The 27,120-nt window shown below is 34.2% G+C and overlaps 1 protein-coding gene across 1 annotated transcript in view; it reads right to left on the reverse strand.

Annotated features, from left to right (window-relative positions):
* CSMD1 (CUB and Sushi multiple domains 1) overlaps positions 1-27,120 on the reverse strand; it is a 1,073,317-nt gene that overhangs the window by 178,681 nt on the left and 867,516 nt on the right. The window contains 3 exon segments of the mRNA XM_036380277.2: positions 971-1,097; positions 5,474-5,665; positions 24,537-24,693. Of these exon segments, the coding sequence (XP_036236170.2) occupies positions 971-1,097; positions 5,474-5,665; positions 24,537-24,693 (476 nt within the window).

Raw genomic sequence — 27,120 nt, forward strand, 5'->3', positions numbered from 1 at the left:
AAAAAAAAATAAAGGGGGGGAAAAAAACTCCCACTGAATAATTAATTTGTCATTTAATTATATTGTTTTGCCTCTGAGTCCCTTTTAAATCAAAATATTCTGTGATTATGTTTGTCTTCCAGAGCAACACATACTGAAGGCCTGCTCCTGAAGAGGTGGATGGCAATCACCTACTGACAGGAAGTAGAGAATAAATCTTCTGTTTTCTTCTGCTTCAATGCATGGACTTTTGCTTGATTAAACTGAGTTTATTTTCACAAGTTTATTTTCTCAAGTTTATTTTCTCATGTTATTTTCTCCCCACCCCATCCTGCTGAGGAGGGACAATGTCTATGCACTAAAGGCTTTTTCAGGGACCAATGTGGGTCTTGAGATAACCATAGTTTTGTATGAAGGTTCTATAGCTATGGTAGTAACTAGGTGTCAAGCTCCTGTGCAGGTCATGGAGTTTGTTGGTTTCACTGATTAACTCTTCATTTTGCTGAATTTGGGAACATGTCAATTCAAAGAATGGGTCTGTGCTTTGCCCTGGCACTGATGGCCTTGCTGTGCTGGCAGAGCTATCTTGTAGAGAGGATGAGGGAATGCAACATTCTTTTTCTCCTTATGATTCATGAGAATTGTTTTATTATGCAGATTCCTGAGGTTTGTGTTCACCCTTATGTAAGCTGTTTAATACTACTAATTAACATATTCTGGCATTTGTTTGTGGAATTTGGTGTTGCCCTGGTGCAAAAGACAACATTTGGGTGAGGCTATACTCAAATGTGCCTTGAATGCTGCTTATCTTGCCCCAATCTAGGGACTTTATGCCTGAACAGGCAAGCAACACATGATTGATGCAGCACCTTATAGAAGGATAGCTTGACTATGCCAGTGAAAACCAGCAGCTTGTGTAGAAAAATATGAGAATGACAAAAAATTTATAACATACTGGATTCCACCATAAATATTGAAATTAAGCATGTACCTTATTGTCTTTCCTGGATCTGCTTCAATAATCCAAGTGCAATGAAGATTGTTGTCATATGGTGCTGGGTAACCAGGGGACAAAATGCGCCCCGATGTGGCAGCATTAATTCGACCACCACACTCAGCTGCAAAGTGAGGAGGAAATTTCTAATGAGACTATAGTAATTAGCACTTCCATTTTCCATCCATTCCACATCTCTGTGTTTTCTAAAAAGTTAACAGAATGACCTAATACTTCTGAGGTAGTAGACATACATATAAACCAGGACATGTACATAAGTTAAAAATGAACACAATGATCTCACGCCTACCTTGTTATAAAGAAATAAAGCATAAAACTGTGATTAGGTTACTTAACTGACCAGACAGGTTCAATATATACTGAGACTACAAAAGCACAATTTTAGCATTAGCAAGAGAGAAAAATGTTTCAGAAATTGCCCATCTAACATGCTTAGCTTTTCTAACAATGAATGTTTGAATTCAAACTTTGCAGCATTGAATGTAATAATTAAAATAGCTTTCTGTTTTGCTGTAATGTCAAAATGATTTTAGTGTAATGCTTTCAAGTTGCTTCTATGAAGCTTCAGGTTTAATTACACCAAAAAGCAGTAGGTATTGCCTAGGAATTTCCTTCAGTATTTAAAAATTTAAGTGCCATATGCCTGTAGATCAAGAGAGTAAATCAGAAAGCTACAACTTGATAGTATGTGGCATCTGGTTTAAAACACTTTTACTATCAATGCTGTTTTTGTGGAGAGACCAGTGGCAATGCTAAGCATCCATAATCAAATCATTCTTATGTTGCTTGTTTAGGGCATCATTCTGTTGTCTGGACAGTGTAAAGATACCGCCTAATGAAAGAGAACTGTGTAACAATCATTTCCACTAAACCGAAAAGGATCAGTGATTCAGATCAGTTAAGTGATGTACCTGAATTTCTACTACATTTATAGTGTTGCCTTAGAGGTTATTAAAAAACATACCATGGGGATTCATTCAAGCACAGCTGTACAGCAAGCATAGTAAGACAGAGATAATAGAAAAAACATGGCAGTTGGACCAAATAATCTATCAGCAATACTCCTAACAAATACTAATCTTTGTACATGCTACTGAGTTGCTAACGTGAGGGAAAATTACCATAGAGGAAATAAGGTGACTGATTTCTCATTTATCCTGCTGGTTTGATCCCTCAAAACACTACATTCTATATACAGAACCACAGCAGAAAGAAACTTAAGTGAGAAATTTTTTCACATGTAACCTTCTTCTATGATTTCAATTAATTTCCATTATACAAGAAAGTTTGGATTGCAATAATCACTGTGGTAGATAACTACAGACAAGAAATTACTGATACAGTACTGTGTTTACCAAAGAACTAAATTTAACTCAGCAAACCCAAAATTTAAACTCAAACTAATTGACATACTTGATTTAAAATTCTGAGAAGGCTTGCTTAGGAAAAGAATACATGATAAAATTTGGGATGATGCATCATGTATTTCATATATTTTTTAAAAATCCATTTTAGAAGTAGATCAAAAGTAAACTTTCATAAGTAATTATAAAAATAATTCAAAAATTTATATTCCAATATGTATAAATGAGCACACTGTAAAATCAGCACCTCAAAGAATATACTATATAAACACTTATACTATAACTAATGGAAGTGAATTCAACATTTCTAGAAGCTTCTAGAGGAGGAATTAAAATAATTCACTGGCTTTCTTCATTACGTTTTAGAACATAGAAAAAATGAAAATGAATGTTAAGACCAATATAACAGTTTATGGCTAAAAATTACTAAGTGTAGAATGTGTGGAATATTCTACGCATATGCTTAATTTTTTTCTGAATGAAACTGAAATGATAGTGAATACAAAGAAGAATATAAATGTCACTGAAGAGAACAGCAAATATCAAAATCTGATCTAGTCTACGAGAAAAAATAATGCATCTCCACAAACAAAGATTTTTAGAAAATGTTTCTAAGAAAGGAAGTGATGTTTGGAACTTCATGATAACTTCAGAAAAAGGAAGAAAAACAAATCATTCAAATCGAAGTAGAAAAAGATAAAACTGTGATAACAAAAGATAAAACTGATGGAAGAACAGATCTTATAAGTCTAATGTGGGAGGGAAGCAAGACTGAAATAATCTGCCAATATATAACTGAGTTTTCAGGGATCTTCCTGTGATTTTCAAGATTTCCTGTGCACAGAACAGTAAAAACTCCCCCTAATTTAATGAAGATTACAGACTGTAAAAGACTGTTTAGAAGAAAACACTTTTAGAAGATTTTAAGACAGAATAGTGAACATTTGATTTCTTGGGGAACTAATTAATGGTCCAGAAGATATTTAAACTAGAAATGAAAAGAGGTAGTTTATACAGAATTTATGCAATCCCCAAATTTTATTTTAAGGAGAGAACAAGGACAATAATTAAAAATATATGTAGAGAGATAAAAGCACATAGAAAGATACCTTTTGGTTGAACAGACAGAAAAGAAGACCAAAATCTCTCTCAGGGTACCAAAATAAAACTGATTATTCTATTGATTGAGGGACATAATTTCATTTAGAGATGAAATAAGATTCTCAAGATATTCTGGAATAAATTATTTAAAAAGATTGGAAATAAAATACAGAAACCAAATCTAGTAATGCAAGGTACAAAATCAAAGTAGAAAGACAAGAAAAAAAAAGAAGAAAAAAGATAGACTGAAAATCTTGAGTGAAATATAGAATCTTCAAAGCATATTGGTATGAAGAAACTGGAAATGCAGGTGGAAATACATGACTAGAAGGAGCATTACATGGTAGGAATAATCTAATAATCTAAATAAAGTCAGAGTGAAAAAATAAACATATTGGTCAAAAAGTATTTTGAAGAAGGACCAGGAAAGCTGTTCTGCTGGAGCAAAGATGGCAATTTTCTTTAGATTTGCTTGATCCTGGGTTCCCTAGCTTCCTCCAGGTCAGATTTAAATATACAGCTTTTTTTTTTTTTTAATTGCTACTATTTCTATCATTATATATTAAAAATTTTAACATACCACATATCAATTAGAAGACAAATCATCATATGAAGAAAAGGAAATAGGTAGATGTTTGGATTTATTCACCTAATAGACTTGAAACCACCAAGTATTTTAGAGCCGATTCTAAGACTTGGTAGCGAACACAAGCACAAAAAAATATTGCATAAAATGACCTTAGAGAAATGACTTCATTTAAATTACATGGAGAAATAGGCAAAGGTAGGACTAATTATGGGTCTTCTCGACAAAAGGGCAAACTTGGAGGAAAAGGAAGCTAACCAATTAAACTGAAGAGCATGAGGACTTGAATGCATAAAGAGCCTGGAAAAGTCTTTCAATCAAAACTGAATAGTTGCTTTGACCTCTCATATATATAGAAGAAAACTTACAGATAAAGTTCTAGAATCAAGTGGGGAAAATAACCGCTACTAAGACAGCAGAAATGCGGTTCACTGATGTTTTTCTCGCACTTACCTTCAGCTTAAGCTGAACTTTTGAAAGGAAGGGAGCTTGCTCTTTTGTAGACTGCAGTTTTGTGAATGTGTTCAGCAGGAAAGAGGTCCTGGAATGGAGGATGTAGCCCTCAAAATGGGAGAAAGGCAACAAGCAGAGATCCCATAGGTGAGGTGTATGTTGAAAGCAGTTGGTGACCTGCCAGCAGCCGGCAGCAGAGGCAAAAACTAAGTATCAGAATACACACTGAAGGACAGACTCATGGGAACTCCATGTGAAAATTGAAATCAGGAAGTCACTGGCAATTTCTGGACTGGAAAGCAAAACTAGAGGATGCAAACTGCCTAGTAAAGGTACAATGGATAACAGCTATACTGGTGTTCAGTTATTCTGCATGTTGGCTAGTAATTCTCTGTTTAACATTTACATTGGTTGTAATGAAACAAAGTTTTAGGCACTTGAAGACGTGATATTTCCAGGGAAGGTCTACCTCAAGGCTTTGACAGATGGAGTATCTTAGCACAGTAACAAGGACTCAAGAGGACACGGATAAAAAAATAAAGCAACGTGTGATGAAACTTAGGAAAAAAGTGCATAAGAATGAGGTGCAGAAATAAAATCTGATGAAAATAGGTAAGGAAAAAAAGCCTACAACCTTATTTGCTTTATGATGGGGCTTTCTTAGTTTATGAAGTGTTTAGACAATACCACTGCCTGTGATAGTATATCAGACTCAGTGCCCCAGGGCTTCATCAGAACAGTAGTCTTCCATCAAAGGCTGCTCCATAGAAAAAAGTGTTTTCCAGTAGTCTCAAACCCATTAACAGCAAGCCACCTTCTTTAGTTAAACTTCCATGCCCATATTAAATCTTTACTTGGAATTTAAAATATATTTGCACCATTATCATCTCATGAAGTATACAAAGACAGAATATTTGAGTTTTTTCTTGAACCACCAGACCAATCATACCAGAACACTCTCACAATCCATATTACCTATGCAAGTAGGCAAAGGTTTGTCCCAAACTCTTCGATCTCCACTTAAGCAGGTCATAATACTACTACCATGCATTGTATAGCCAGGATTACAGCTGTATAAAATGACAGTGTCTATAAAATGTCCTTCATCTCGTATCTTGTAACCATAATTTGGTATGCCAGGATCTTCACACTTTACTAGGTCAAAACCTGCAAACAGAAATGGGGAAAGAAAAAAAGACATGGAGATATAAATACCAAATAAAATACAATAACAATGAATCTGATTCTGATGGAAATTATATTCTCATGATTCAATGACATTAGATGTATTCACAGTGACCAAAGATAAATGGTATATAATTTGGGTAAATCAGAAACTGAAAGACTAGGAACTAATTATTAACTTGATATTTGATTATGACACTTGCTTATTGAAGAAAGCATCTTATCTATATTATTCTAAAATAGATTGGTGAGAAATTAATTCATTTATACCACTTCTATATTTCATTCTTTTTTATTCAGTGGGAAGAAAATATTAATCAATCCTGGATTTGGCACCAAGTAGCAGCTTCACCTCCTCACCTAATCTCTGTAATGACATCAAGAGACCACAGTAGTAACTCAGGAAGCATGTGCAAGAGCTACTTCATCCATTCTCGTCTCAAGATAGCATGGCTTCAGTTTCATCTCTGCTGAAAGGAAGTATTCCCACACTCATTTTCAATTTGCATTCTCCTTTCTGGCCTATTAACATGCTGAGTGGGATAAATACCTCCCTCTGTGATCCATGGAATGAACAAATCTGCTCTGAGCGCCTACAACTCTTTCCACATTTTATGCATTACTCTCTTGATGGTCTTCATTTGGCATTGCTAAAATGTGAAGATGCATTCTATATCTCTTCTTTTGCCTTCAGTTCCTCTTCCTGGAATAATATAAAGAGTGGTTCCAAATTCATCTTTTTTAACTCCAAATTCTTCTTCATAGTGGATTCTTCTTTATTGCTGCCATGTCCCCAAACTAAAGAAGTAATTCTGACTCCACAAATATTTTCCATTTTTCTGTCCTTATTTTACTGAACAGCTTATATAAGTGGTTACAAATCAGGCTGTTGGTCTTCAGTTTTCTGGTTTCAGTGCATTCTCTACACGAGGTTCCTCAGGGAAGTTGTGGATACCCCTTCCCTGGAAGTATTCAAGGCCATGCTGGATGTGGCTTTGAACAACCAGCTCTAGTAGAAGGCGTCCTTGCCCATGTGTAAGGCCCCAAGAAATCTGATCTATGAGACTTTCAAAAGGGCTTACAGTTTTTCATGTACTCTGAGTTAGATGCATGGGAGAAATACTAACAAGATACTCAAGAGGTCAAAATAACAAAAAAAACCTTTTACTGGCAGCTTTAGAAAATCAGAGAACTTTGGCAAAAGTTTTTGAGCAGCCTTCAATCAACATGAAACAAACACTTCTCAAACTATTCACTTGGCCCATTCAACTTAGCAAGCTCTAAGCCCCACCGATTTTAAGTTTCTCAAAACATTACTCAAAATCCCAAGATGAGGTAATTAGGAGAGAAAAGGAAAGAAAAAAAGGTGTAGAAAAGAACAAACATAGCCATCCTCCTGTTTCAGCTGATAGAAGTTCCAAGAGGAGGCAGGGTCAAATGTTCTTGCCTTGTGTCTTGCTTTAAGTACCTTTTGGCTTTTCCTGGGCCTTTCCCCAGATGAGGTTTGCAGTCATTTGGACACTTAGGAGCTGGGTTAGGGGCTCCAGAGGCAGGTGTGGGGCATTGCCTCCAGGGATTGGCAGCCCCTGGGGAAAGGGTGGGTTGTAAGGGGCAGTTCATCACCTCACCAGAGCAAGACCCAGGCTGTCCCTTTCCACACACAAATCCACACACCCACACACCCCCGCACACCTCTGAATGCTTCAAGTCAGTAATCCTTCCAGGCTCTCACACTATGGTAGGAGGGTTGGAACTTCATGATCTTTAAGGTCCCTTCAAACCCAAACCATTCTATGATTCTGTGAGGTCCTTCACTAAGTAGTAAATAACATATCTACAGACAACCTTTAATTATTTTACAAATACACAAACTAGAGTTGGTATCCTATTTTTCTTGTTGCCTTTCTCCTGGCAATGAGATCAATCCCAGCTGAAAAAAACTGCAAGGAGTCTACAGAGCTTTTCTTCCTGTAGAGATGCTAAAGATATCCATCAACTGACATCACTGAAAACACAAAATACCTTTGTTTTCTTTTTTCATTAACTGGGTACAAAGGTTGGAATTTACCTGTTATAACCCAGGATTCTGAAAATTAGAAGGTTAAGCTTGAACTAGTCTAGGCCACTTCAATTTTCAGTAGAAAAATACAAATTTCTGGAAACCAATCTACCCCTTATATCAACTGGTGTTCAGATCAGTCAGCTCAATGTCTGCCCTGCAGAAATTGATTTTCTACCTTTATTTTTAACTGAGCACATACTCTTTCTTTATATGGTAGGCCAGAACTGAAGGCTGTTCTATCACACAGACACTGCGCTAATATCTAGAGAAACATCAGGCCTCAGGAACAATGACAATAGTCTGACCAAAGTCATGCACTCTTAAATTCAGTTATCCTTTAAAAGAGCATGGCTGTTTATAAGTCCTTTCTGGGAAATCAGCTATGTGTCTATCGTATTATGCGTGCGATTGTTTGGGAAAGTCCAAGAAAGAAGGCAGCAAGATAGAGGCAAGATAGCATTTACTCTAAAATTTTGTTAGTCTAAAGAATCACTTCCCCATATCATGCCCTGCCAATGCTTCGTTTACTAGCAGAGCTGTAGTCTTCATGTCAGATGGAGTTATCATAACCACACATAGTACAAAAGGATTATAGAGATTTATCATTATTCCCTTGCAAAAAGATTGTTTCCATGTGAATATTTGCATATCCCTGCAATTTCTTTTTGTGGAAAAAAAAAAAGAAAAAAAGAAAAAAAAAAGAACAGTAATTATTTTAACTGGCTCTCAGCAATTATTACATAAACAGTCATATCTGAACAGTTTTCTGTCTTTTAGACTTAAAAGTATCTTATGAAATATGATTAATCTCATACTAAGGAAGAAAAAAGTAGATTGTATGGACTGGACAATTCTAAAAAGGTCTATTTCTCTTCACACACTATAAAGAACCAGGACAATTTGATCATTCAGATGAGCTGAACTTCACAAGACATAGCTATATTTCAATATTTTAATCTCCTTATTAAACATACAGAGACATTTATGTAAAACCCTGAAAATGTAAGTTGTTTGATAGATAGCATTATATTTTACTGCTGATTTGACAGCATGAGTCAGTTTAACACTATTTCTCTGGCACTGCTCTTAGACACTTTCTCATTCTTTATAAGGCGCAACATTTGGTTATCAAATGCAGTGGCATGTGATTGACAGATGAAACCCCCCTGAATAAAGAATTTACTTGCTTCTCATGAAAAAACTTTCCATAACACTGATATATAGTTAGAGTGTTGTGAATGAATGAACTCATTCTCCAATACCTTGTACCACATAAAGAAGACAAGGTTGTCAGGGAGAAGTAGTATCTTTTTTATAAGATCAACAGACACATGTGGGTGAAATGAAGTGGACTTTTGGATGAACCAGCCTTCCTAGTCTGCTATACAGCCATCTTCACTAAAGAAGGTATCAAGACTGGGATAAAACTATTATTCTGACTTGCTATAATTTCATGTACTTCAGTTAGTATTCATTTTTGCACGAGGTGTAAACATACATGAAAGATGTGAAGAATTAAAGAGATCATGTCACAAGCTTTAGAAATTTGAGAGAAGCCTCATATAGCCTGCCTTCCTGCACTTTGTCTATTCTTGCTTGAAACAGGACTGAGGAGCAAAAAGATATATTTTGTTTTTATTTTGCCCATAAATTGGTCATATCATCATTATAAGTCACTTATATTTTTAAGTATCCATAAATATAAAGGTACTTTACCTTCTTTGCTTTGTAGATTCCTACATGTACTCCAACTTATATTTTTTTTTTTTTGCCTGTGAGCATAGTTTTTCACCTGTCTGTCCCTAGGTGAATTGCCTACTTCTTCAAGAGCCTCACACTCTACAGATACTCACTGCACTGCATTTTTGTATCTGTAAACAACAAAGTACCTCTGAAAATTATAAATAGGAAAACACAACTTTGTTAGAAACACTCTAGTACACAGTGGCACATGCAGGAATTTCTCATTGTGTCTTCCAGAAATATATTGATTTCTTTTTGATTTGATCCTTTTAAAATCTTATTTTTAACATTTTTAAGACTGTATGGGCAAGAGGAGAGTCAAGATTTTCCTGTCAGTTCATTATAAACCAAAATGAAATAATTATTTGGGGTAAAATGTCAGATAAGATGATTCTAGAGAATATAACAAGTTACTGTGTTAAGTGCTAGAATTTAATTTCCTACTTCACAAACTATAAATTAAAAAATAACCCACAAATAAAAATCTCTAACTGGAAGAAAAAATATAAAACCTAATTTTAAATGTCCTTGAGACATTAAACCCTTCAGTATTTGTTGGTTTTTTAAGATTATTCAGACATTTCTATCAGAAAGACCACCTTGATTTTAATTTCTAGGTATTGATAATTCATAAAGAATTCAGCAGTACTCTTAATTTTAAGTTTATTTGCACAATATCATGCCCTTTTTTTTTTTGTATTTCAAACATTTTGTATTTAAATAATAATCCCTTCAAAAACCTCCAACAAACTAATTGCTGGCATTTATGCCAAACTTTTAATATTGCACTTTGAATACTCTAGAAAAAACTGTAAGAAGTCGCAGCCCCAAGGTCACTACATTTCTCCACCAGCAAGACAACCATTGTTTATCAGAAGACATTAAAAATTGGGCTATTTCACATGCATGTAGGTGCTGTTCATCATGTGCAAACACAGCAGTATCTTGCCCTGTGCTCTTCTTCCCCAGTTTCTTCCCCTTCCTCTCATACATAAAACCCAGAACGTTTTAATTCCCTTTTTCCCTGATGCTCTTGTACATCTGGAGTAATTTATCATAAAGGATCACATTTTTGTGAAATATCTTTGTAGAAATGTTGCAACAGAACTTCAGTGTTAAAGTAGATGCAATGAAATTTTACAACAGGGGAATATGGCCAGGAGTTCCACACAATCCCAGTACTCCAGTTTACCTGACATTGCTGCAAGCCAGCGTCAGAGAAATTCTGCCAAGTTTCTTACTGCCGAGAAAGATTATTGTATTGGCAAATTGCTGCTAATTATCTTATTCTTGAGTTTCATTATAGGATTTTCAGAACAATGAATGCATAAAAGCATGTTAAATTAAAACCAAACCAGCTAGAATACATCTTGATGATTGGCAGTAACTTCCTGGCACTATTCAATGGGATTTACTCTGTCACATTTAATGTAAATAATCAGGAATATTGAAATACCAGTTGTCAGGGTAAAAATCATTGACATATTTGTAAATATATGTAGACTATTAATTTCAACTTTTTTCAACTCAGTTTAATTATGTTGGGCCCTGTGGTATTAGCTACATTAGTAAGCAGTACAGTATAATAAAAGTAAATCTGGGCAGCAAAGCAATGAAGCTGCAGATTTGATATCTATACTATGTGCACCCATATTTTTTCCTTGGACCAGCTTTTCTGTCCATTAGTGGGTGGAATGTGCTACATGCATCCATGAAGCAGAACTCTCAGTTTAGCTTCAAGTTTGTACCCTCCAAAGCCTGTAGTCAATACAAAGAAGAGAGTGTTCATTTTGTGTCTCCAAGGGAAATTTTCAGGGATTCTGTACTGCAGAGTGTACTTATAAAAGAAGTTGACAACATCCTGAGGTATCTACAAACGTTCTCTTTGCTCACTTTGAAAGGAGGGATACCATTTTCTTACTATGTATACATGTGCATTTACACTGCATGTAAACTTACAGTGGCTATATGAAGAAATAAGTAATCTAAACCAACTAATTTCCTACTAGAAGAGTACTAAGGCATTTTGAAACACTCTCCTAAAGCCAGACACATGAAAAAGTAGGCACCTAAAAGGTGCATTAGCAATGTTAAGGTACTTGATCCCTAATTTCTGACTCTAACCTTGAGTTCAACACTAAGACATGTCTATGAATGGACAAAATAAAGACACTGAATTGTGAGCTATGGTACTCATCCACTTTTTACTTCCTACAGAAAGGTATGTTGATGCATGTTACATTAGGACTGATTTAGTAGAACATATGAGCACAATGTTATTAGTGATCAGAATACAAGCCAAGAAATTAGGTTGTAGGGCTTTATTACTTCCTTTTTTTTCTTTCTTAGTAAACCTTGCTCATGCTTTGCAAAAAATATACTATGTAAATTAAAACTGCACTTAACGGAGATATAAGATAACAGTTTTACAAAAGAGGAAATACTTGAACTGACAATAAAATAAATGTAGTATCATAGCCCTTGATATTGTGGTCCCATAGTACAAATTTGTTCAACTGCTTCTGACATTTTAGCTTTATTTACAGCTATGTTGAACTCATTATTGTTCTCTGACTTTATGCCAATCATATATAAAACTGCCATCAAAGCAAAAAATGTGTACAAGTTTTCTTCTGTATGAACTCATTAATTTTAAAGGAATTCGATCACTTGTTTGTGCCAGATTTAGATCAGATTTGGACAGATGCCCAGATACTGGGCATCCTGATGCTGCATCAATTCACTTTTGAGTCCATGGAACCTTGGCTTCAGATACGATCCCCGAACATTGCAACTGCCAAATAAATATTTCTTCTTGTAAATTCAAAAGCATGAACCTGTGCTGTAACTTCTGTTACCCTGAACTCTACTACTTTGCAGTAAGAACTCTACATAAAAAGCCTTCAGAAAAAACTGTTAAGACATTTTAAAAGAAATGCCAGCTGGGTTGTTTTCAAGACTTCTGATGTCTAATTTAAAGATGAACAGGTCCTTAAAACAAAAAAACAATAGCATGTAGGTGTAGATCAACAGTATCAATACTCTTGGCTTGGATGAATAAGTATATACTAATATAATTCCCTGATAATATTACTGTTTGTTAAAGATGAGGAAATACTATTGCAACAAAAATATGCTAAGAAAATTTCACCAGACAAGCCATGAGGGGTTAATTATTTTGAATGGAAAAAGGGGTTTGCAGCTTATATAATAAACACCAAAGGGATGCCAAATACTCTTTAATAATCTCTAATAATTATATCACTTACTATAATGTAAGTATAGAGTAGGTGGGCTCTGCCCATGCCCATTGTGAAAAGGCACTCTTTTCTTTTCTGCTTGCCATGGATGAAAGGACACACACATAATGTATAACCTATATTCAGCTTCCTAAAATGATGCAATAAAAGATTTCAGGATAAATTCAAAAGAATGATAAGTGCTTATAAAAATCTATTTCAGTACACACAAGGAAATAGAACATGTTTTATTCTAAAATAAAGGTACTATGAAAACATTGGAAACCAGTGACTCTTCCACAGTTGCCTGAATCTGAATCATTTAAGCTCATAAATGTAGTCTGTATGTTTAACACAGAATCTTTCTGAATTATTAAAGGAGTAATTAAAAGTATGAAATAGTACTTGAGTTAATGTTCAGAGTATATAATGGATTTCTAAATGCATGTAAAGTAAACAAATACTCATTCTGTGCTTGTTGCATCCTAAACATCAATAACATAACCTATTTAATTAAATTTATGCAATTTCAAATAAGAGTTCTTGGCATTTTCATTCTATCTTGGAACCACTTATGTGCAACTGTGTCTTGAAACCTACAGCTGCAGGAAAAACACATGTACTGGAAAAATGGCCAATTACAAAATCTCTATCTAATTAGAATGATAGAAAAATCTATAGAAAGAAGTGTGTTTGGATAATGTGGCTAATAGTGAGGTATCAGAAACTACTGCTTTGTACCCTTTGGAAACAAAAATACGCTTTTATTTTCTCAAAAGATTTGCAATCAATTGGCAATTAATTTTGACTATTTGGATGAAACAGTCATTCAATGGATAAAAATTTCTAATAGGAATTTCAGCAATTCTTCTTAACATGAGCAACATGTAAAAAAATAATGGAAACCTGCAAAATATGTAAAATAGAGATTTTTAGCACTTCTATGTTTTAGGATTTTTATGTTGTCAATAACAGGTCTTTTGAATATAAAATTAAAATAATTTTTTTCTGTAACTTTCTTGTGTTATATATATGTTACCAAGAGTTCTAAGGCCTTTCCCCACTCATTTCAAACCAGGTTCTTTTTGTCCATTTATCCATTCAATCATTTTGTTCTCCCTTCTCAGCTACAGCGCCCCCTTATACAAATAAAAAATTGCAAATGTAAGAAGCAAGTTAAATATGGGTATCCAGGTAGCAGAAGAGAGGTTTTCTTTTATTATTTCATTGAGAGACAATAAATGAATAATAATACTTAGGAGAGATGGGTATGCAAATATATGTGCCTGCAGTAAGATGACTGATGTGCATATATAGAAAGCATACAAATACACTTTGCAATCAGCAAGCAGGTGAATAATTAATCACAATTTATACTCCATATAAGAAGCAGGGATTAAAGGTGAAGTTCCATGTGTGTTTAAGAACTCTAACTTCAAGTATCTATGGAAAGATATGTTCAGGATTTCCAAGTCTAAATCCTCTTTTATAATCAGTGGGGACATGACTGATACAGCCACTACTTAAAAATATTCTGTAGATGGCTTGTTAGAAGAGACTGGTCTTATCCTTTTTCTGGGAGAGGGGAAAGAAAAGCAGAAGAAATAAGTTGTTTGGGTTTTTTTCCCTGTGTTATGCAGTGCAAGATACTTTGACTTAACACATACCAAATACTTAAGTGTTTGCAAATTCCTTCATTTCCTCACAGTCTTTTCTAAAATCCTTCGAAGAATGAAGCCTGAATGTAAAGAATGGATTTAAAATGGTAAAAGCATGGTACAAACTTATAAAAAGCAGTGTGACACAAACAGGACCAAAAGTTAAAAGAACCCCTTCATTTCCAGTTGTGTTTATTCCTTCACACACTGACAAGTGAATCACCTGCACATATCACCTTTTATTCTGGCTAGCGGTATTGTGTCCAGAACTGAAAATTAACTTCTCAATACACTGAAGAACTGAGAAACAAGAAACACATAAATCTTGACTACCTTTCATCATCCTGTTTCAAGCAGCTCTTCCCATCTAGAAACTTTATGGAAGCAGAAGGAATAGAAATAAATAGGTTTATAGCATTCATTTTAAACTATGTTTGTTGCAAAGAGTCTTCTCTTTACATGTATCCCTAATTCTGCCTATATATCATGTATACATTGTTTTGGCAGGGTGATTTTAATATGCATGAACTTTTGAAGGAATAATCTCAATTTTATTATGAAATAACTTTCCTAATGTTTTAAATAATTAGAAACACTAAAAAACATATTTTAGTGGAAAAAAATCTGAAAAAATCTGTTTCCTATTTATTGCTAATCTTCAGTTATAAAATATGATTAGGTTTGATGTCAGCAATATTTATTTGTTGAAATGTAAACAGTTCCTTAATATAATAAAGGGAATGGAGAAAAACTCACATTCCTCATTTAAACTGTTAAAATCTTTACAAAGTAATTCTATATTTTGCTTGAAAATTCATTTTATTTGAAAGGGAAATAGTCAGTCAGAAGAAAGTTGTGATCAAACTCTGATCTCAGAGGCTCCCACAAGTTATTTGAAATGTCCAACATTATATACTCTATTATATATTATTATATGATATATATTATATTATCATATACTATACTTTTTGTATATCTAGTATATGCTATATAAGATTGTAATTTTGCCTAAGAGTGTTAGAAATATGGAACAGATTAATATATTCATGTTTTGTAGCTTAAATTTTACAATTAGACTGGTATAGTTAATACTTCCAGAAATTAACAGCAAATCAACAATAATGCACCTAACAGATCTTACATTTGAATTGCAGCAAGAAGGAGCTTGCAAGAAGGATTACTGCATCATCCTAGGTTTCTAGGTGCTGGTCATCTACCTGACTTAAGAAACTGCTTATCAGCCTCCCTTTCCCAACAGATAGGTTTGAGCCAATAATTCCAAATGGGAAATGATCATTTTTCATTCAACATGAGGCCAACGTAGGCAAGAAGGCTGGGTTAAAGAGCAATGGGATATTAGCAGTTCTGTTCAAGGGTTCGAAGTTTTCAGGCAGGAATTCTTGCTCATGGGAAAATTCTAGTAATTATAGCAGTGGGAATAAATTAACAGTAACTCTAGTGTCTACTCATCTAAAACTTGTAAAAGAGGAAATGATTCACTGCAAATAAACAGGAGTCTTTTTGTGAAAAACAGAGGAAATGAGCAAACTTTTGGAACAAATCCCAGCTAAAACTCATTAAATGCAGCTGCACATACATATAATGACAACATCTATAATGGCTTCATAGAAATAGATTCTTTTTAAAATATGACAGAAAAAGAATTTAGGTTGAGGTGGCAAAGAAGGTAAAGAAGTTCTGTTGTTCAAACCACCGCATTGACAAATTCATGGATTCTGTTCCCACTAAGCTCTCTGTAATAATGCTACAAATATGATCACTTCTTTGATATTAAAGCAATATAATCTTTAAGCTATCACTCCTGAGATTATGAATTTAGCTGGAATCTGCTTGCAAATTTCTGTCACATTTTTAAGCTATGATGAATACATCAGCAGATGAGAAAAAAAATACACTAAAGAAGCCTACCTCAATTGGCACTACTGAAACATCTTACTTTCATACTCTAAAGACAGAATGTTAATATAAATGTAAAACACCATATGCATATAGACACCTACAGTGATCTCTGCTAGCCGCTCTCTCTCACCTGCAAATCTTAACTGCATTTTAAAGTTTATAACAAGAGATTTTAAAAAGCAGCCCTTTTCTTGATAATAGATGTGAATTACAAAACTGGGAAAACCCAGTGGTTTTAAGAACATGAAAATCTCTGAACCATACACAGAAAAGTCAAGAGACTTCAGCTGGTAATTTTCAGAACCAAATCACAATACCCTTTAAGAAATTACCTTTTCCACATGTTTGATACCACCTACATATCACAACTTTTTTGTTCCTAATTGAAAATGAGAAATAGTTAATATCTTCCTTCTTTCTAACCCTGTGCCCAGAGGGGCGATTCAGTGACTTAAAGATGATAATTTATGTAAATTTGGAAATTAAATCTTTTTCTCTTTAATTGTTCAGGGCACTTAAAAAAATTATTAATTTAGTTGGTGTATATTTGCATTACACATTTTAATTCAAACAAAATCATAGTTTTTACTCTAAGTATTTTTTGAAGAACATAATTTAATAATCATGGACTATTCAGTGTGTACTCCTAACACAGCATGCTACTACTGTTCTATTTCTTGTGTTTCTTCCTCTTCTCAGTTTCATTTTTGCACCCTCCTCTTTACCAATGAAGTCTCAGTTCTCTACTCCATGTACTTGCTCTATTTCTTGGCCAGCCTCTCTGGCAGTCTTCCTCTCCCATGTTTGTATCCTAGACTTTTAGTCCCAAAAATCACCTTTCCCAATACCCTATGGTGCATATCTTGCCTTCTGTACTCCTCCTTAGGACTCCCTGGTCTGATATTGCAGATTCATTTATTCCAAGCTCCCAACATATCTATCTATTCCCTTCTTTATCTCTTTTTTCCCTCCTCTCTAGGTTTGGCTTTTACATCCCTGGTATTGTAACCAAACAGCTTCATCCTCACTTTCTCAGGCTACCCACAAGACACAGGATATTGGTGGGTTTACCCCAGCTGGCAGGTAAGCTCCCACCCAGTTGCTCTCACAATTCCCCATAGCAGGATCTGAAGACAATTAGGAAGACAAAAGCAAGAAAATTTATCAGTCAAGATAAAGACAGTTTAATAAGTGAAAAAAAAACCAAAGCAAAAACCTCAAATACCCCAAACCCAAACAAGTGATGCAAACCCAATCACGTATCAACAGCAGACTGGCACCTAGTCAGACCTTTAGCAACAGCTACTTCAGAAATGCTTCTCCAGATTTTAATTGCTAAACATGACATGACATGACATGGCATGACATGACATGACATGTGTCACCATTCAATTCAGGTCATCTGTGTTGCCTCCCACCTTCTTGCCCACGCTGAGCCAACTTGCTGGCATGTCAGAGCAAGTAACCCTAGAGGAGGCCCTAACACTGTGAAGCACTGCTCAGCATTAGCTGAAGAATCATAGAATCATGGAACTACCAAAGTTGGAAAAGATCTCCAAATCATTAAGTCCAACCTTAGACCAAACATTACCATCTCAACTAAACCATAGCATTAATGCCAAGTCCAGCTGTTTCTTGAACACTTCAAGGGACGATAACTACATCATCTCCCTGCATAACGTTTTCCAGTTCTTGACAACCCTTTCAGTGAAGAAATTCTTTCTGAAAGAAGAATTAACTTGATGTTTTCTTAACTGAAGAAAATTAACTCCATCCCATTCAAACTCAATACAGATGGACAAACTGGTCACCTCCATCCTAATCCAGGACTGTTGAGAAAAAATATTTTGGAGTGGTCATTCATAGGGTAGCATTTGCTCACATAAGTCTATATGGCTAAAGATCTGTACCCCAAAAATCTGGTAAGATTTTCCTGAGATGGGAAAAATGCAAAACATCACCAAGCCAGCATTTCCATCTACAAAGCATAGGTTAACATAATTTTTCAAACAGAAGGTTAATGCAGTGCTTATATTCACCTAATAAAATGGTTTTCATTGTTTCTGTCTTAGAGATAAAAAAATATTTGGCACCTACTCTGTTTACCAGAGTAGCAGCTTCATACACATCTTTAAATTAAAAGTAAAAACTAACCTCAATTATAAAAACTGTTATAAGACCAATTATTTTTTGGTCATACAAAGTTTTGAGGATATGGGGCAATGGGGAGACTATGTAAATGTTGAGTATTTTGGAAGCAGAAGGCAATTTAATTTTCTGGGGAAGGAAGGAGGGAAAAGACTCTGATGTCATCACGTTATTAATCAGGATATCATATTTCTTGTACTCAAGTGAAATTAATATTTCTAATTTTTTTCTATATTCATTAATTTTTGTTTTTTAAGTCTGCAAGTTTGACTTTCTTTTAGAAGAATTTTTTCTATACATGCAATATTTATTTGGGGTTACTTTCACTTAGGGTTAGTCACATAATGGTACTGCTCTTAATAGGACAGGTGACTACTTCATACATGTATCAGTTAAGATGTGCTAATTTAATAATATTTGTCTTTGGTGTCTTACATTTTTACTGCAGTGTGCGAAGGTTCTAATTGGAAGAGATCTTATATACAGACTAGTTATGGAAAGGAAAATGGAAGAGCTTCTTTTCATTACTGGATTGTTCTGCTAAACTGGCATTATACATCCTGAGGCCTAGCCACTATATTTATGAATTTGAGACTGATTGTGTGCTAAAATAATTGCCTGAGTGTTCAGTTTCAGAACATTGTTTTCACTGACATTCTAACCTTTTCAATTACTGTAGAATAAGAAATGAACTAAATTAAAGTTCATGATTCTCTTATATTAACTATTATAAATGGTTTCAACAATTTATATAAATTTAGACCAACTCAGATTCACCTCCCTTGCACTACCTTTCACTATCCCTTGAAAGCAGTAGGGTTAAGGAATGATCATAACACAGAACTTAAACTGAAAATCAGAACTAAATCTTTAGCAGCAACAGAATACTATAAATGCTAAACCAGTTCATCATGTCCAAAAAAAGCATTTAAAAATTTCTTTCCTTAAACTGAAAAGTATCTTCAGACCAATGAAGAGAATATTGTAAAACTACTACCTATGCTAAATATAAAGAATCATAAATGCAAATGAAAATATTAAACCTCGTTAAAAAGAAAAAAATTCTATCCATGCACAATCCTAAATCTGTGGTAAGTTCTGTGGACTGGAGCATAGCTCAGGGGCCTGAACTCTTCTGAAAGAAATTATAGCCATGGAGAATTTTGCTTTCAGAATGGTCATCATGGTCATCATGGATTCAAAATTTGAGGATGTTACCCTTAAATTATGATTTGGGCCTACACAACATTCATTTTCAAAAATACAAATAATTTGCGAGATTTTTTTCCAGCCCTCATTTCCACCTTAGCGCAGAAGTGAAGGAGAATGTCTAATTTCACATCACAATGAAGTGGAGGCTAAAATTAAAAAACAATTACTGAGGAGTTAACATGGAATCCCATTTTTAATCTACAGCAGCAAATCAGGGACAGATCAGTGTGAGACCTTCAGAAATCTAAAATCTAGCTACAGAGTATGGCACAAATTCCTGAATAATTTTCAGACTTTAAAAAGTCTATAACTGGCTCCTCATGTTTCTGAAAGAGAAATATTTTGCAGAGAAAGGCAAAATATAGTACTGAGTGGGCCAGTGCAGCCAGGCATGTTCCTACAGATAGTATCTGCCAGTATTTCTGGATGGACCCTTCCACTGACTTATTAGAATATATTTTAAGGTTTAGTCTGTGGATAAGTGAAGCTTTTGCTTCTATTATTTACTGCACAGGACTGGAAAACCATGAAATTACCATAGAGAGCTAGATAAGCTGCTCCTAAAAAGAAGATGTCAAGCTAAGGTCCAACAGCAACTTCATGCTATTTCAGACAGACAACTACCAGTGCAAAGCACATGGTAAAAACTCTCAGGTCTCAGAAGAGTCCAAGGAGGAATTCTACAGTGACAAAGGTCCTTCCACATCATGAATATAGACATCCATCATCAAGCACTATGAAAAGAAATGAGTTTTGAGATTTCTACATGGTACTGTAAAGGGAAAGAGTGTTTACTGAGAAAATTGTGCAAGCCCACTAGAGTGCTGAGTGATCTGTGATCTGTACAAGACCAAAAGATGACATAGTAGCAGCATTAGGCGCTACTCAGAGAGTCACAAAACATTTGTATATGACATGTATGACAAAGTGTGAAGGTATTATTTTTTGTTTTTCCAGAAACTAAGAAAAGCAACACTATGTTCAAGGAAGGAGGATTAAACAGGAGCAAGGAAGCACTCGTGACACAAGCCTCGTGACACAAGACACTTACTGGACTAAGTCCAGTGTATGATAAGTGAAAACACTATTAAATTTCTTCTTGTGTCAGGACTGTGATAGGGGAGTGGTTAGGCATGGCAGGGAGACTGCCTGTTTGTTATTCGGAAGCTGTACTGAACTGCTCCGTATTTAAAGTTGCAGCCTGTTACTTTTACCAGACAGCTGTGTTTTGCTTTTTCTGCCTGTCACTGTCTGGCATCAATAAGATTTGAGTTTTATATGAATGTCAATTTAACATTAAATGCCACTGACATGACAGCACAAAGCACTGGCATCTTTATATCAGAATGGGCAATTCTTTTAACTGAGCTGTGAACAGGAATAGCTGTGGGAATCCCTGTTTCTAATCTTCTCTACCCGACAAAAATTAGAGGTGTCTCAGGAAGAATAGACGTAATCAGACAGAGGGGAAAAAGATCCCCTGAAAAAGAAAACTGCAATTATGAAAGAATAACAGACATTTTCAAAAATTAAAAAAAAAATAGCTGTCACGTGTCAATAAGCACACACTTAAATTTTTACATGCAGATCACTACTGATGTCCTCTATTCATTGGGAATTAAAGTCATCAAATTATGTTGCCATTTCCTCAGCACAGAGATACAAATGTCCACAGTCATTCCCTCTGACAGCAGTGTAGAGATACTGGAAGTGGACACTTTACCATATTCCTCCTAACACACTATAAGGAAATGGCTTTTTAAACTTGTTTTACACAAAGTCGACAAGCTGCCTTCTTTGTTCCTCATTTTTCTTCCCCTCTGGTAGAGTCACGTTCAGCTATTGCTCAAATTACTTTCATTGACTCTTACTCCATATATACTTACCCACCAATTTCAGGCTAAAATATTCTCCATTTTTCTGAAGTTGTTTCCTTAAATAAAATCACTGAAATTTTAGTTTTCAGTCAAAATATTTCTTAGTTTCTCAAAACAGTTAACTCAAGAAAAAGTACAGATGTTTTAATGGTCTTTTCTAGTAAAAAAATACCTCTACCTATCAGGACAAATCTATTTTCTTGAAAGCATCTTGTAGTTATAGATCAAAGAATAAGATAAGTATAATTTACAGCTTCCAATTAGTATTACATTAATCAATTTCCTCTATAGAAGATTTCATGAGAAATTTCATCAGATTTCATTTAGAACTTGAATCCTTTAGATTTCCTTTTTATATCTACTTATATTCTGATTTTATATCTTGGATTCTGAGTTTATGAAATTTGATTTTACTATGTTGTTAATGAGATCCTGAAAACAGAGATACAAGTTTATTTATCCACATTTCTGTCCTCATTGATCATTAGCTCTTTCTTCTACTGTATTTTTAAATTTAACATAACTTCAGAATACACACCATCAAAAAGGATGGAAAGGTATTTGCACACAAACAAAATAGCAGACTTTCACATTAGTCATTTTAAACCTGCAATTTTACTTACTTTCAATAGCAATAGTAGAAAGAAAAGTACTACAAAACCAACAATTAAGGGCAGTTGATGATGCCTTGTAGGTAATAAGAACTCAGCAATCACATAGGAAGTAACCTGAACTAATTAACCTGATTTATTAGACCAGCACTTCTCCTATGTCTGTCTTATGATATTAATTATTCAATTTCATTCCCTCCAGCATATATTTCTCATTTCCTTCAGCGAAACTATATTTTCTCATCTTTTTGATTTGTTTTAGTATTTTTAAAGTATCTGGCATTACAGTTCAATCTGAAAAGTGAATAAGCTTCAGAGTAGTCTTTCAGTTAATTCTGATGCAAACTATAGCTGTTTTAATCCAAAAAGATAACTATCATTTTGTATTTCATGTATTTACTGAATGAAAAATTGACATATTTGTTTGGCAACTGAATTTTAAGTGCACCAAAAAATTCATAATCCATGGAATAATGAGTATAAATTTCTGGTATATATAATCTCCAAGATATTACTAGGATAGGACTTTCAGAAAAAGAATGTCAGCACTGCAGCCAGTTTTCAAAGCACTGCAAAAAGATGCATCTTACGCTTGAATTTTTACTTGCATTAATTTTTGAATGGTGAAAAATCTCACACTGAAGGGTTTGGTAATAACAGTTACAGCAGAAGGAAATCACCTGGTTAGATGACCACTGTCTCAAAATTTATTATATTGAATTTTGTTTCCTGAAAATACATGTGAGAAGTAAAGTATTAGTTTGCATTTAAAACTGGGAATTGTCTCATGTTAGAGAAATTAGGAAGAAAAGTCATTAGAGATAAACTTTTCAACATGAATGGCTGCGAATTGATAACATATGATAAAATAAATTAGACACTTGGCAACCAAAATAAAAAAATATAAAGTGTTATGCAGACATAGGAAAATAAGTTTTGCCTCTCTACCCAGTACTAAAATTACTTACAAGATAATTACATAGAATCTTAGTTAGAAGATTATGTCAAATTCTGTCTACACACTGCAGAAAATGTGGAAATACTTGGAAGAATAGAAAACACAGTTTAAAAACCAAACAAACAGTCAGGAAAAAAAGCCTTAAGACATGAATTATAGTATCTTATTTTACACAGAAAAATATGGTGCAGTAGAGGAAATCTTAAAATAAAGTGCAACAAAATCAAGCATTTGGACGTAGAAATTAGATAAAATTATATTTTTAAGTAAAATTACATTCATAAACATTAGGTGGAAGTGGTCACAGAAGCAGCATTTAAAAAGAGCTGATTCAAGACCCTTGACATCAGAGCCCTTAAAATAAGATTGTTTTTAAAACAGATCTTTTGTTCCTTTTCTTCCAAAGGAAAATATCTGCAGTTTCTCTAGGCAAATTAGAGTAGATTTCCCTAGTTATTCTTCAGTGGTTCTGTAAGAAAAAAAATCTAAAATGTTATTCCACAGCTTGCTCCAAAGCAAAGGGAAAACATCAGATATACTAAACTGAGCAAGGATTCAATTTCTGTGACACACTATGTTGTGGTGCTCTGCTCTGCAAGATTCAACAGCAATTCATGGAAAGTAATGTATAAGATAATAAATTGAAAGTAAATGGAACTTGGAGATTCCTTGAACCTGGAAAAATAACCTTTTATGTATGTTGGAAACAAACTAGTTATCCCCAAAATTATTCCCCACAAAAAATCATTGTTTTCCCAGCAAAAAAGAATCCAATTAATTGCATACAGTCTGTGGGACAAGTGCATTGTTTGTCAAAACTTGCTCATTCTGGTCTCCTTCCAGTATACTCCACTCTGATCCTGACATGCAGTCAGGCCAGATTAAAAGTGTACGCTTAGGTACTCATTTTTTCTTTCTAATTTTCATCTTTTCTTTTCTTTTCCTTTCTTTTCTTTTCTTTTCTTTTCTTTTCTTTTCTTTTCTTTTCTTTTCTTTTCTTTTCTTTTCTTTTCTTTTCTTTTCTTTTCTTTTCTTTTCTTTTCTTTTCTTTTCTTTTCTTTTTTCTCCTCTTCTCTTGTCAAAGTTGACTGGCAGAGATCTAATTTTCCATTTTCCATGACTTTCTGTTCATTTTCTGCTAAAATTTAACAACTAATATATTCAACTCACATATATGTTACAACATCATTACTAAATCTTAAAAATAATTATGCTTTCTAGGTTTAAAAATGTACAAATTTGCTTTCAACAGTGTTTTTATATTACTAACACCTATCCAGTCATGTAGACAAAGAAAGCACGGTCTCTTAACCACAGTACATTCTAGGAAATTACTTTCAACATTCAAAAAGAAATCACTACAGCTGAGAAATACAAATTTCCCTACAAAGGCAATCAATCAGATCATATTTATGAGCTACTTACTTGTATAAGTCAGCTGAAATCCTTGGTCAGTATCAGATCCATTGGTATTAAACTCTATCCACATATGGTTAGAGGTGCTATTAAGAATAACTCCCATCATGTCATTTTTGGTGAAGATTCCAAGAGAGCGTGAAGAACTGTCTTTTCCATCATACACCTTGCAGAAATAAGAGCATGAAATTGGACATCAAATCTAAATATAGGAAAGATTTTCATTTATACAATAATTCCAAAGTTAGCAATGTATTGCCAATAGTTTATCCAAAACCTTAATGTATCTATTTTGAGAGATATATAGCCCTGGATTATACAGTTCAGGGAAATCTTAAATATTCTGTGCCCCTTAAAGTGTTTTATAGTCTTTTTCCTTTTTGGTTTTGTGAGCTCATCTTGAGAGAAATTAACATTTATATGCAATTCTATCTTCTGAGGTTTGGTAAACTCAGATTGTTTTCTGGATTATTCACAAAGGCCAACAGAAGTATAAGTTTTGAAATCACCATTGAAGGTAAACCCTTACAGACTACTCTGTTCTCTCCTGTCTCAATATATCAAGAGCAATAATGGGATTTTAAGTCAAACTGTCATCTTTTATCTCAGGCTCTAAGCCTGCAGCAATTTTGGTTTACTATTGGATTTAACAAAGACTGATAAGTTTTCAAAAAGATATGTGAGTCTATTTCCAAATTAATGTAGAGATGTTCCCATTTGCCATGTTACTTTAGTGAAAACTTTGAACAATATCAACATATGTACTTTTTCAAATCCTAAAATTCTTAAGAATGCCATTCTGACTGCTCACAAATACATGAGAAGTACAAAATCTTTCCAAGGACATTTTTTTTTTCTTATTGCAAAACCTTGAAACCCACAGAGTGCAAAAATAGCCTTCTGCAGTTTTGTTTTGTTTGTTGGTTTGTTTTCTCAAGATGAACTTAAAAAGCTAATTTCTTCTTTAAATTAAATAAATATCCTCTACTTTCTCAAAGAAAAATAAAGTACAATATAAAGTGTGTAAATACACACCATACATGGAATGTCATGTCAATGCTTATACAATAGAAAGAAATGGATTTGAGCAGCTGGTTTCTGATATGAAGTGATAGTTTGTCCTTATCTCATGTGTCCAAGAGTGACTGGAGAGAACCAGCACAAAAGCTACCATTACAGTAAAGATTTCAAGCATTGGATCTTTGTCCCACCACTAGCAGACCTTGACATACGGTGCGGATTTATACTGATTCCAGTGAGAAGCAGGAGTGACCCATTTAACAATCTAAATTGCTACATCTGGGTCACAGGCAATTCTTCCTATTTGAATGCCCAATTTGATCTATTAGCAAAATTTAGAAATGCTTCCTTTGAGATGACAGACCATTGCAACATTTGTAGGTGAGGGCCAACAAGTAAAAGCAGTTCTATTTTTTCTGTGGAGAAAATACCAGCATGCCATCCATAGGTAAATGTCTTGAAAGTACCAGGTTCATCTCAAATGTCATTAACTAAATAAAATAATAAAAACAACATGCATAAAGATTTTTTTAAGAAAAACCATATTTTTACTTTTATAAACCTACATAGATATAAATAATTACTTACTCTAAAAGAAACTTTTGAAAAACAATATATTGTGCTAGCAAATGATAGAAGAATACATTCCATCTTTATTACTGATGCAAAGATTTTCTTATACCAAGGCACAGAGATGAGATGTATCAGAAGATACAACCTATTATATTTAAGGTTCATGCAAGCAGTTACATGTACTTAAGGTCCACCTTTCTTGGAAGAAATATAACTTTAAGCTATGCTAAGAGTATCCGAAAAATTACTTGGAAGCTTCTAACCATTGTCTTGGGACAGAGCTACCGATCAATTTCATGGACAGATTATGCTTTATTTATTAGAGCTGGAAATCTGTTGTACGAAGTAAAGAATCATTTGTTCCCCATAAGATTTATTTCCATTGATATATTATACTTGATCTGGGAGATAATACTTGAAATGGAATGCTCTAATAATTGTCATCAATTAAAAATGCTGCCTATGTTTAAGAAAATATTTTTATTCATCTATAAAACAAAGAAACACACAAAAAACCCCACAGCTAAAGATTACGGACATCTTCTTTCAACAGTGTTCTACCTCACTGACTGTTAGAGATACTCTTCCTACCTGAGAACTAATAAGTTAAGTAATAGAATCCCTCAAGATTAATCTAGACCCAAAAGAAAAGAGGGTTTCATTAAATTAAAATTAGATATGAGAGATCCTGTGAAAACAGCTGTTAAAAAAAAAAAAAACAAATCAAACAAACAAACAAACAAAAAAACCCACAAAAAACCAACAACTACAAAAACAAAAAGGCTGGTACATTTTTTGGTGACACTTGTCCATCTGTTGTTCACATTACAGACATAAGCAAGTACTTATGAAGCAAGTGAAATATAATTAGTGAACAAATACAAGCACTGAATCTCCCTCGTCCACACTGAAAAGTTGGTTGAACCACCCTAGGAAACAAAACACTTTTTCACCACTGCTTGGGATGCTAATTAATGTGGGCCCAGGATCACTCCCAATA

The sequence above is a fragment of the Molothrus ater genome, chromosome 3 (assembly GCF_012460135.2).
Source record: "Molothrus ater isolate BHLD 08-10-18 breed brown headed cowbird chromosome 3, BPBGC_Mater_1.1, whole genome shotgun sequence".
NCBI lineage: Eukaryota > Metazoa > Chordata > Aves > Passeriformes > Icteridae > Molothrus > Molothrus ater.